General features: G+C 44.5%; 1 protein-coding gene and 1 pseudogene across 1 annotated transcript; one reads left to right on the forward strand and one right to left on the reverse strand.

Annotated features, from left to right (window-relative positions):
- Positions 1–348: 348 nt before the first annotated feature.
- LOC138353949 (adventurous-gliding motility protein Z-like) lies at positions 349–2414 on the reverse strand. Its single transcript, XM_069307385.1, has 2 exons — positions 2384–2414; positions 349–857 (listed from the first exon to the last, which is right to left on the reverse strand). The coding sequence occupies exons 1-2, from the start codon at positions 2412–2414 to the stop codon at positions 349–351; spliced, it is 540 nt and encodes a 179-aa protein (XP_069163486.1).
- On the forward strand, positions 2413–11675 carry LOC138353950 (uro-adherence factor A-like; annotated as a pseudogene).
- Positions 11676–12014: the final 339 nt, after the last annotated feature.

Consider the following 12014-nt stretch of genomic DNA (forward strand, 5'->3'; position numbering starts at 1 on the left):
TGGGGCAGGTGTAGGCCACATGTGGAGTCTCTGGGGCAGGTGTAGGCCACATGTGGAGTCTCTGGAGCAGGTGTAGGTCACATATGGGGTCTACAGCGAGGTGTAGGATGAGACCAGAGAGTCAATAGGAACCACACGTGTCAACACTTACTTCTCAGTTACGCTTACGCAAGTGAATTAAAAAGTGGCATGAGACCTACTCAGCCCAGCGCGCGGGCCCTTGAGACGATGAGACGCGGAAAGCAAATAGGATGGTGTGAACTTAACATATCTGCCGTGAACATGTGCTTAGCGAAGTGAGCAGAGAGGCTTTCCTCTGAGAGTGCCTCACTACACCAGAGTGCCTCACTACACCAGAGCGCCTCGCTGCTGCACCAGAGTGCCTCGCTGCTGCACCAGAGTGCCTCGCTGCTGCGCCAGAGTGCCTCGCTGCTGCGCCAGAGTGCCTCGCTGCTGCATCAGAGCGCCTCGCTGCTGCGCCAGAGTGCCTCGCTGCTGCGCCAGAGTGCCTCGCTGCTGCGCCAGAGTGCCTCGCTGCTGCGCCAGAGTGCCTCGCTGCTGCGCCAGAGTGCCTCGCTGCTGCGCCAGAGTGCCTCGCTGCTGCGCCAGAGTGCCTCGCTGCTGCGCCAGAGTGCCTCGCTGCTGCGCCAGAGTGTCTCGCTGCTGCGCCAGAGTGCCTCGCTGCTGCGCCAGAGTGCCTCGCTGCTGCGCCAGAGTGCCTCGCTGCTGCGCCAGAGTGCCTCGCTGCTGCGCCAGAGTGCCTCGCTGCTGCGCCAGAGTGCCTCGCTGCTGCGCCAGAGTGCCTCGCTGCTGCGCCAGAGTGCCTCGCTGCTGCGCCAGAGTGCCTCGCTGCACCACTAGTCGTCACGCAGTCTTAAGTAGGGATCACTTAGCTACTGTGCACACTTCTGAAGGCGGTGGTCATCATAGTTGTCAGTAAGTGGGGATCAATTAGCTACTGTGCACCATATTCTGAGGCCGGTGGTCGTCACAGTTGTCAGTAAGTAGGAATCACTTAGCTACTGTGTACGGTGTTCTGAGACCAGTATGGTTGCAACCCACAGGAGTTTGGTGACTCGCACCATCACGAGGCTTCCTAGTGGTCGTCGTGTATAAAGAGAAAGAAGGTTTAGAAGAGAAAGGGTGCGCCTATAGTCATGACCCATCAACAAATGGTCATCTTCCAGCATCACTGTAACAAACTAGGCTGGTTGTGAGAATTATTCCAGAAGGTTCCAGAAGTTTCGTGTAGGGACCTGACCTCAACAACACACATTCCCCTGGGGATTAGCAGGTCTGAGTCACAAATGGCGGGTGTCTCTGTTCATAGTTGCGTATAATGAATCATCCTATAGTATTCAGTAATTTAGAGAAATTAGCCTTTATTCATTTTGTATTAAAATTGTATTGTATAATATTACTGGGTACAATATCAAGAGTATTCTAATTATTGAGTTAAATCACCATCAGTGACGTCACGAATCAGATCTAAGTTGTAAGGCGCGAGTGACCGGCGGTCATAGGTCATCAGAGTTGACATGTACACTATTTTTCAAAATTCAAATAACCATTTTGGGGAACGGGAACAGCTCTGCCGTTAGATGCTTGTGTAATTTAATTGCAGTAAAATAATTCAACCAGTCTGGATCAATTCAGTACAAACAGAGGTTAATTGTTATAACTTAAACCTTGCTAGTAACTTGGTAAAACTTAGACTATGCGGAAGGATACAATGCTCTAGTCTGGGGAAGACCAGACGAGGAGAGATTAGTGTGGACGCCAGATCAACTGGGGGAGGTCAACCCATCTCACCTCTCCCCCAAGACCAGCCCAACATCTTTAGCTGGTCAACATAGAGGTATAGTTGCTATTGTTATTTATAGGGATAGTCAACTCATTGCCGTTCAGGTCAAGTAGGGAGTGTTAAAGTGACAGGGAGTGGACATATTTAGATTTTGTTTTAGTTTTCTTTTAATAAATTATTTAGTTAATAATTTGCATTTTTATTATTTCCATGTGTTTATGTGAACTTGTCCTGGTCACGTGGTCCACACGAGGCAGAGTTGGATTGGGCGCTGATTCTAACATCGAGTCGGTATTCATCATTCCCGTGTAATTAATTCCACACTCTAAGTTTCCAAGGTCATCGGTTACTAGTGGGGATCAAGCCCCAAGGTTGATTAATTAGCATGATCGATCCAGACCTCGATCATTGCTTAGAGTTACTGGTCTGGTGGTGGCGGCGGAGGCGACTCTAGGGTTTTGCTCAAAGCCTAGGTCACGTCATACGGGTTGTAGAATCCTAAGTCGGTCCATCGTCTTAGGACCACGTGGCGTGGAGTCGGCTTTTGTTATACTCAAATTCTGTCAGTTGAAATGTAACCAATCACAGGCAAGTAGGCCTCTGACGTCATGACAGACAGAGGAGCATCAAGCCATGCTCCCAGAAGCCTCAGTTCTCCACACAGACTCAGAGTAGAAGGACCTCGGCTAGGCAGATATATACCTTGCTGTCTCGGTCAATAAATATATACAGAAGCGACTACTGTGTCTACCTTCTACCCGAACAAGGTAAACGAATACTTTAGTAAAAGTTTTGGAGTCCCTTGTAGAGAATAAAAAGTAAGAATACGGGTAGAGGGGGGAAGAGGATAGATAAGTCGAGAACACCCTACCCCGTGTTACATCACACTTCTCCCGAAACAATGAATAAACACAATATATTGAGAATATTATAGTCATCCTTAAAAGTTCTATAAAAAACAACACTGCCTACCTTCTGAGTGAGGAGGACAAGCAAATAATGCAACCCGTTCTCGCAAATTTAATAAGTCAATATTGACTTATTAGTTGCGTGCATAGGTGACATACTAAACATAATAGTTTCCCTTGAAAAGCTTCATAGAAAACACCGACTTTACCTAACCTACTTAGTATGTTAAAATAAGCATCTTATAGCTTCGTAATTACAATTGTTACTTAACCTATTATAGGTATAGGTTAGGTAATAATTGTAATTACGAAGCAATAAGATGCTTATCTTAACATACTAAGTAGGTTAGGTAAGGTCGGTGCTCTCTATGAAGCTTTTCAAGGGAAACTATTATGTTAAGTAAGTCACCTATGCACATATTTAATAAGTCAATATTGACTTATTAAATTTGGGAGAACGGGTTGAATAATGAGCATTCATATCTTTTTAATTACAATTTTTTTTAATATATTGTTTTTTTTATAAAAATTAAATTACTTATATGAAATATTATTAAGTTCTTATAAAAGTTTAAAATTTTCTTTGAAATCAACTGGTATTTTTCTAAAAAAAATTGTAAAAAATTATGAGAAAAATTAAAAACATATAAAAATAAGCTTGCCTCTAATTAACACTAAGATCCAATTTTTTTTCAAGGATAATACATAGTAATTTTAAAGTTTAAAAACGGGAGTTGATTATTACTCAGCAGTAGTTGATGATTGCTTGGCTACCCTGAACTGAGATCACCGTCGTCGCTATGTGTAATTAGCTACTGAGTACCCCTTTCTGAGCCCAGTAATCGTTATTAAGTAGGGGATCACTTAGCTACTGTGCACCGTTGTTAGTAAGTGGGGATCACTTAGCTACTGTGCACCGTGTTCTGAGGCCACAGGTCGTCACAGTTGTCAGTAAGTAGGGATCACTTAGCTACTGTGCACCGTGTTCTGAGGCCACTGGTCGTCACAGTTGTCAGTAAGTAGGGATCACTTAGCTACTGTGCACCGTGTTCTAAGGCCACTGGTACCACTGGCCACTGGGACTAGCTAAGTAGTCCCCCCGTCCCCCTGCCCAAAACGCTTTGCGTAATAGTGGTTTAGACATTGTATGTACTAGCTCTATCTATAAGTCCATCAATGTTTGTATCTCACCTTGTATGTATGTACTTTACCTGAATAAACATTTGATTTGATTTGTACCGTGTTCTGGGGCCACTGGTCATCACACAGTCATCAGTAAATTGGGATTATTTAGCTACTGTGCACCTTGTTCTCAGGCCAGTGGTCGTCACAGTTGTCAGTAAGTTGGGGCTAAAAAAGTAAGTGTGCCTTACTACACCAGAGTGCTTCGCTGCACCCGAGCGCCTCACTGGACCAGAGCGCCTCGCTGCACCCGAGCGCCTCGCTGCACCCGAGCGCCTCGCTGCACCCGAGCGCCTCGCTGCACCCGAGCGCCTCGCTGCACCCGAGCGCCTCGCTGCACCAGAGCGCCTCGCTGCACCAGAGCGCCTCACTGGACCAGAGCGCCTCACTGGACCAGAGCGCCTCACTGGACCAGAGCGCCTCACTGGACCAGAGCGCCTCACTGGACCAGAGCGCCTCGCTGCACCAGAGTGCCTCACTGGACCAGAGCGCCTCACTGGACCAGAGCGCCTTGCTGCACCCGAGCGCCTCACTGGACCAGAGTGCCTCACTGGACCAGAGTGCCTCATTGGACCAGAGTGCCTCACTGGACCAGAGTGCCTCACTGGACCAGAGTGCCTCACTGGACCAGAGCGCCTCACTGGACCAGAGCACCTCGCTGCACCAGAGCGCCTCACTGGACCAGAGCGCCTCGCTGGACCAGAGTGCCTCGCTGGACCAGAGCGCCTCGCTGGACCAGAGCGCCTCTCTGGACCAGAGCGCCTCGCTGGACCAGAGCGCCTCCCTGGACCAGAGTGCCTCACTGGACCAGAGCGCCTCACTGGACCAATGGTCGTCACACAGTCGTAAGTAGGGATCACTTAGCTACTGTGTACCGTGTTCTGAGGCCACTGGTCTTCACAGTCGTCAGTAAGTGGGGATCACCTTGCTACTGTGTAGCTAAGCCGTCCCCCTGGCCGAAACGCTTGCATAAAAGTGGCTTTAGGCATTGTATGTACTAGCTTTATCTATAAATCCATGAATGTTTGTATCTCACCTTGTAAAGTAAAGTAAAAATGTCCAAAGAGCTGGCAAGCAGGGTTTGGAAGAACAGGGCGACGATGCAGAAATCTTGAGCGAGGAACTGGAGACGAGGTGAAGAGGGGAGATGAATGATCTGTGGCCCAACCACCGCGGGTTTGAACTTGAGTAGAGTGAAGTAGGGTTGAGTGGGGCGTCATTTGCAGTACACACAGGGTCCGGGCTCCCAAGCAGCTGGCAGTTGATGGTAGTTGAAGGTTGATTACGTCATTGGTTTACTTCTTTCTTGATGGTTGCAGCAAACTCTGATCTTTGGTCTTCGTCTTCTGCTTGTTCTTCTTGGCGGTCCGACTTCGTGTTGACATTGTTGTGCTGTCATTGGAGGTTGTTGGTGTTGTGGGAACCGACCTGTGAGATTTATATTTATTTAATTTATATGAATTTATATTTACGTTAATTTATATACTTCGATAGCAATTTGTATAATGATAAGTGGACTGTATTTCTGCAATAATCTCATAATCTCACAAATCGATCCTCTACACATTAGGGGGGTTATTATATTAATATATATGCAGCCAATCAAACTACAGTAACTACATACATTGAAGAGGTTCCTTATCTTATAGTACAGCAGGTTAGTCCACCAGGTATAACTAGGGTGTAGACACCAAATTATCCTCTTTGAGGTAGCTTCCATATCACCCAGTAACTGGTGCACAAACTCTTCCTCGTCTTGACCTGTCAAAAGGGCGCTAACTGTGAAGCCAGAATCCTATATATGACAAGCTATATCAGAGAAACACTATACAGTACATGGAACATGAAGACCTGGCTTAATTACCTTTAGTTTGAGGCGATTTCGCGATCTAACCGGGTCACCCTATATCCTGACATTAATGGCCATAAATGAATGATAAACGGGTTTCGGATAGACACTTAACTTGAATTTGTAGACAGCGTGTTGACAATGGTACACCTTTGGGTTCCATAACACTACGTCCAAGTAAAATTAACAGGAGCCGAATTTGCTCCCGTGTGAGCCTCTGGTCTCAATAAACAACAATGGCTGCCCTCCTCCTCACTCTGACGCCTGGCCTACATTGTCCAGATTTCAGAACGTGATAGAAGGGTCACATTTACTCTACTTTAATATTGATAATTAAGTTAATTTATATAAGATGTTTTTATGATGGTAAAGTCCAAAGACTAATGTATTTAAGAATAATTCCCACCATAATAGGTGGAGAATATAATAGTATGTGGTGATGATATCCCGTTTTCTTTAGACGGTAATTCCACTACAAGTTACGTTTTCTATGGGTAACTTGTTGGTAATACAGCTATTATCTGTATGATTATTAAATGGTGTCGGATTTTCCGACATAATTCCCCAGGGGCTGCTCACGGGTCGAAGTCCTAATTAGAACAGACGAACACCGATACTCCTCCTTCGAATTATTAGATTAATTTGATGTTAGTAGTTAGTAATCACACATTTGTGTGTCTGTTCGTACAGGACGGATGTCCCGTACTAGAGTTGCAGGGGTTAGAAGTCTAATGCGATTTCATTTCCCTGTCAACTCTTGAAAGGCTAATATTCAAGCCTTATTACATATTATTTAACCCAGAAGACTGGATGTGATCAAGTACTACAGTCAAGTATGATTCAGGGACTGCAGTGAGATCAGTGACATTAGATATAACTTGAAGTTTCTTCAGGTAACTGGTCACTGATATATAAACACTGAGGCCCATGGAATACATCTTGATTAAATAATAAATGTATCAAATCAGTCATCAGATTTATTGGGGTTTAATTTAGTTAATTGATTCAGAAGATTGAATAGCTCATCATTAAAGTAAAGTATGGTTCTGAGACTGCAGTGGGTTCAGTGACATTGGTCGCAGTGACTTGTAGCTGTTTTAGGCTACTGTTCACTGATTTGCCACTGAGGCCTCATGAACTCATCTTCAGCTTTAAATGATGATACTAACATCAACCTCTGTTACTATAGTCAGCTGTAATCTCCTTAGTATAATGCTACTGGAGAAATATAATCAGCTGACAAATTTAGGTTTCTACTGGTATTGTTTATCTGCAGGCATAGGTCTCCTCAGGCTTGATACTGGGCCTGAGAGTAATTTACCTCCTGCAGAGTTTAACATGGTTATGCCCTGATATTTAGTAGGGCTACCAATGAATTGATGGTAGTAGTCTGTCCCCACAAGGACAGCCATTTGGCATTTGATTTGCTCAAATTTACCTGCAGCTGCTTGATAATAGCTTTCCAGGTCAGCATAATCAACTGTTGATTGTTGTGACAAATCTTCACATTTCTTGATCTGTCTTGTTAAGTGGCCTTTAAGACCTGCAAGGGTTCTTTTCATTCTCCCTGCATTATCCATACTGGCTAGTTGGTAAAGCCTTGTGGGGCTTGTACTTGGGCTGCTCATAATACTGAACAAGCTCTAATGGTAGCCTAGGGTAAATTCTGCACTCACTAGGCAATAATCCTACCTCTACTAGAGGTTAGCACTTAAAATTAATACACATTATATATATATACAATCATACACACTAATGATTTGAGTGATAAACCAGTGTCACTGGAAGTACCTTTAGGTTAGCTCTTCTATATCACCCTAGGATGGTAGAGACACTAATTAATCACTCAAAGGTGTAATGATCATAAGTAAATTATTATATATACAACTCAACTCGAGTTGATAAAAATTACACCCAAAATAGGGTCTGGACCATTCATTAATGGTGCTAGGTTAATCAATATAGTACAACTATGGTAATAATGGGACTAGGATGAACGATAATAGTTCAACTAGTCATATCCTACCCTGTTGTGGGTTGGCAATTAGTAAATATTATACTGTGATCACTAGTGCAATATATATTAAATAATTCTCTATTTTGGAGAAATAATATACACAATTATTGATAATAGCCTCTTAATTAGCCTCTATGAAACTTCTAATATTATCTAGAAGTATTAAATATTATTAGTGACCTCGCGAAATAAACTCCACAAAATTCGTAGATAATCTCTCGCGAAATGTAACACCACGAAATCCGTGAACAATATCGCGAAGACACAGTCACTAATTTGGCTGGTTTCTATATTAGCGCTGTCATTTCACGAAATAACACGCCACCAAATATCTGTGGGTGTGCATGAAACCGCTGATGAGGCAGATCTGAACTGAGGGAGGCTCCTGAGCTCCCTCGAGGCTACGCTTCCGTCTTTGACTGGCTGGCCTTTGTTTAAATAACACTGCACTAGTATATTTAATGAATCCACTGGTTAACTGGTTCATCCGGTACTAAGATGACCAAATGTGGGTTCAAAGGATCAAATAATCCGTCATCCGGTTCGAAGGACCAAATAATGTGGGAACCGACCTGTGAGATTTATATTTATTTAATTTATATGAATTTATATTTACGTTAATTTATATACTTCGATAGCAATTTGTATAATGATAAGTGGACTGTATTTCTGCAATAATCTCATAATCTCACAAATCGATCCTCTACACATTAGGGGGGTTATTATATTAATATATATGCAGCCAATCAAACTACAGTAACTACATACATTGAAGAGGTTCCTTATCTTATAGTACAGCAGGTTAGTCCACCAGGTATAACTAGGGTGTAGACACCAAATTATCCTCTTTGAGGTAGCTTCCATATCACCCAGTAACTGGTGCACAAACTCTTCCTCGTCTTGACCTGTCAAAAGGGCGCTAACTGTGAAGCCAGAATCCTATATATGACAAGCTATATCAGAGAAACACTATACAGTACATGGAACATGAAGACCTGGCTTAATTACCTTTAGTTTGAGGCGATTTCGCGATCTAACCGGGTCACCCTATATCCTGACATTAATGGCCATAAATGAATGATAAACGGGTTTCGGATAGACACTTAACTTGAATTTGTAGACAGCGTGTTGACAATGGTACACCTTTGGGTTCCATAACACTACGTCCAAGTAAAATTAACAGGAGCCGAATTTGCTCCCGTGTGAGCCTCTGGTCTCAATAAACAACAATGGCTGCCCTCCTCCTCACTCTGACGCCTGGCCTACATTGTCCAGATTTCAGAACGTGATAGAAGGGTCACATTTACTCTACTTTAATATTGATAATTAAGTTAATTTATATAAGATGTTTTTATGATGGTAAAGTCCAAAGACTAATGTATTTAAGAATAATTCCCACCATAATAGGTGGAGAATATAATAGTATGTGGTGATGATATCCCGTTTTCTTTAGACGGTAATTCCACTACAAGTTACGTTTTCTATGGGTAACTTGTTGGTAATACAGCTATTATCTGTATGATTATTAAATGGTGTCGGATTTTCCGACAGGTGTAGTGTCGTGAAGGAAATCGGCAGCTGAGAAGTGATATTTCCGTGAAGGTGGAGGTGGCGTTCCCACAGAGACATCCTCATCTGCTGAGTCAGATGAGTACATACCAGGAGATGTGGGTCGTGGAAGTAAAGCTCCCGATGGTTTAGTAGCAACAGCGGGACTTATTGCAGGTGTAGAAGGTTCAGTGGATGTATGTAGTGTGGGTGGAGATGTAGATGGAGATAGTGGATAAGAAGTCGTCGGCTTCTGGGTTGCTGCCGTAACAGGAGCAGGTGATGCAGCTGCAGTAGGTTCAGTAACGTTCACAGTAATGTCCGAGACCGGACCAGGAGCTGGAGCATCATCCGACAATGGGTTTGAAGGGTCGGGGACTAGTAAAATGGTCCCTGAAGATTTGAGAGGAAGAGGTGCTGGGTGGCTTTCCTGGGTTGAAGATTTATTGTCAGTTCGTTCTTGAATTTCTCTCACCTTGTATGTATGCACTTTACCTGAATAAACATTTGATTTGATTTGTTCTGAGGCCAGTGGTCGTCACAGTCGTCAGTAATTGGGGATCACTTAGCTACTGTGCACCTTGTTCTGGGCCACTGATCGTCACAGTCGTCAGTAACTACGGATCACTTAGCTACTGTGTACCGTGTTCTGAGACCAGTGTGGTTACAACCCACAGGAGTTTGGTGACTCGGACCATCACGAGGCTTCCTAGTGGTCGTCGTGTATAAAGAGAAAGAAGGTTTAGAAGAGGAGAGAAAGGGTGCGCCTATAGTCATGACCCATCAACAAATGGTCATCTTCCAGCATCACACTTCTCTCGAAACAATGACTGAACACAATATATTATGAATATTTTAGTAACCCATTAAAGATAAAAAAAAACACTTCTGTGTATCTCCTGAATAAAGGAAGGCAATCAAATAAATAGAATTTATATCATCTTAATTGCAATAAATTTTTTGGCAAAATATTAATTCATATACAAATTCAAAGTGGTATATAAATTTGTGTAAAATTCTTAAAGAAACTTTAAAATATCTTAATTTCCTATGTCAGTTTTGTATAAAAATTAAAGTAAGAAAATTATAAGATAATTTAAAAAAATATATATATGTACTTTAATTGTAAAGCTTATGCCGAGTTATATTAGTAAAAAAAAAATAGTATAATATCTAATAATTATAACAGTTAAATACGTGAATTCATTCTCCCTCATATGTAATTGGTGCTAGCTTGGCTACTCTGAACTGAGATCACAGTAGTCGGTATGTGTAATTAGCTACTGTGTACCACGTTCCGAGTCCAGTAGTCGTCATTAAGTGGGGGATCAATTAGCTACTGTGCAACATGTTCTGAGGCAACTAGTCGTCACAGTTGTCAGTAAGATGCGAGTAAAAAAGTAAGAGTGTGTCAGTAAGAGTGCCTCACTACACCAGGGTGCCTCACTACACCAGAGTGCCTGACTACACCAGAGTGCCTCACTACACCAGGGTGCCTCACTACACCAGAGTGCCTCACTACACCAGAGTGCCTCACTACACCAGAGTGCCTCACTACACCAGAGTGCCTCACTACACCAGGGTGCCTCACTACACCAGGGTGCCTCACTACACCAGGGTGCCTCACTACACCAGAGTGCCTCACTACACCAGAGTGCCTCACTACACCAGGGTGCCTCACTACACCAGAGTGCCTCACTACACCAGAGTGCCTCACTACACCAGAGTGCCTCACTACACCAGAGTGCCTCACTACACCAGGGTGCCTCACTACACCAGAGTGCCTCACTACACCAGAGTGCCTCACTACACCAGAGTGCCTCACTACACCAGAGTGCCTCACTACACCAGAGTGCCTCACTACACCAGGGTGCCTCACTACACCAGGGTGCCTCACTACACCAGGGTGCCTCACTACACCAGGGTGCCTCACTACACCAGGGTGCCTCACTACACCAGGGTGCCTCACTACACCAGGGTGCCTCACTACACCAGAGTGCCTCACTACACCAGGGTGCCTCACTACACCAGAGTGCCTCACTACACCAGGGTGCCTCACTGCACCAGAGTGCCTCACTGCACCAGGGTGCCTCACTGCACCAGAGTGCCTCACTACACCAGAGTGCCTCACTACACCAGAGTGCCTCACTGCACCAGAGTGCCTCACTGCACCAGAGTGCCTCACTGCACCAGAGTGCCTCACTGCACCAGAGTGCCTCACTGCACCAGAGTGCCTCACTGCACCAGAGTGCCTCACTGCACCAGAGTGCCTCACTGCACCAGAGTGCCTCACTGCACCAGAGTGCCTCACTGCACCAGAGTGCCTCACTGCACCAGAGTGCCTCACTGCACCAGAGTGCCTCACTACACCAGAGTGCCTGACACTACACCAGAGTGTCTCACTACACCAGAGTGTCTCACTACACCAGAGTGCCTGACACTACACCAGAGTGTCTCACTACACCAGAGTGTCTCACTACACCAGAGTGTCTCACTACGCCGCTAGTCGTCACGCAGTCTAAAGTAGGGATCACTTAGCTACTGTGCAACTTGTTCTAAGGCCAGTGGTGGTCACACAGTCATCAGTACTATGGGGATCACTTAGATACTGTGCACCGTGTTCTGAAGCCAGTGGTCGTCACACGCATCAGTGAGGATCACTTAGCTACTGTGCACCTTGTTGTGAGGACCACTGGTCGTCACAGT

The sequence above is a fragment of the Procambarus clarkii genome, chromosome 60 (assembly GCF_040958095.1).
Source record: "Procambarus clarkii isolate CNS0578487 chromosome 60, FALCON_Pclarkii_2.0, whole genome shotgun sequence".
In the NCBI taxonomy this organism is placed as follows: Eukaryota; Metazoa; Arthropoda; class Malacostraca; order Decapoda; family Cambaridae; genus Procambarus; species Procambarus clarkii.

Bases quoted from the DNA above. Each gene is read 5' to 3' on its own strand.
- LOC138353949 (XM_069307385.1), bottom strand. From the start codon at position 2,414: ATGACGTCAGAGGCCTACTTGCCTGTGATTG. The intron at 858-2,383 runs GTTACATTTCAA...CGTGACGACTAG, and splicing joins GGCCTACTTGCCTGTGATTG to TGGTGCAGCGAGGCACTCTG.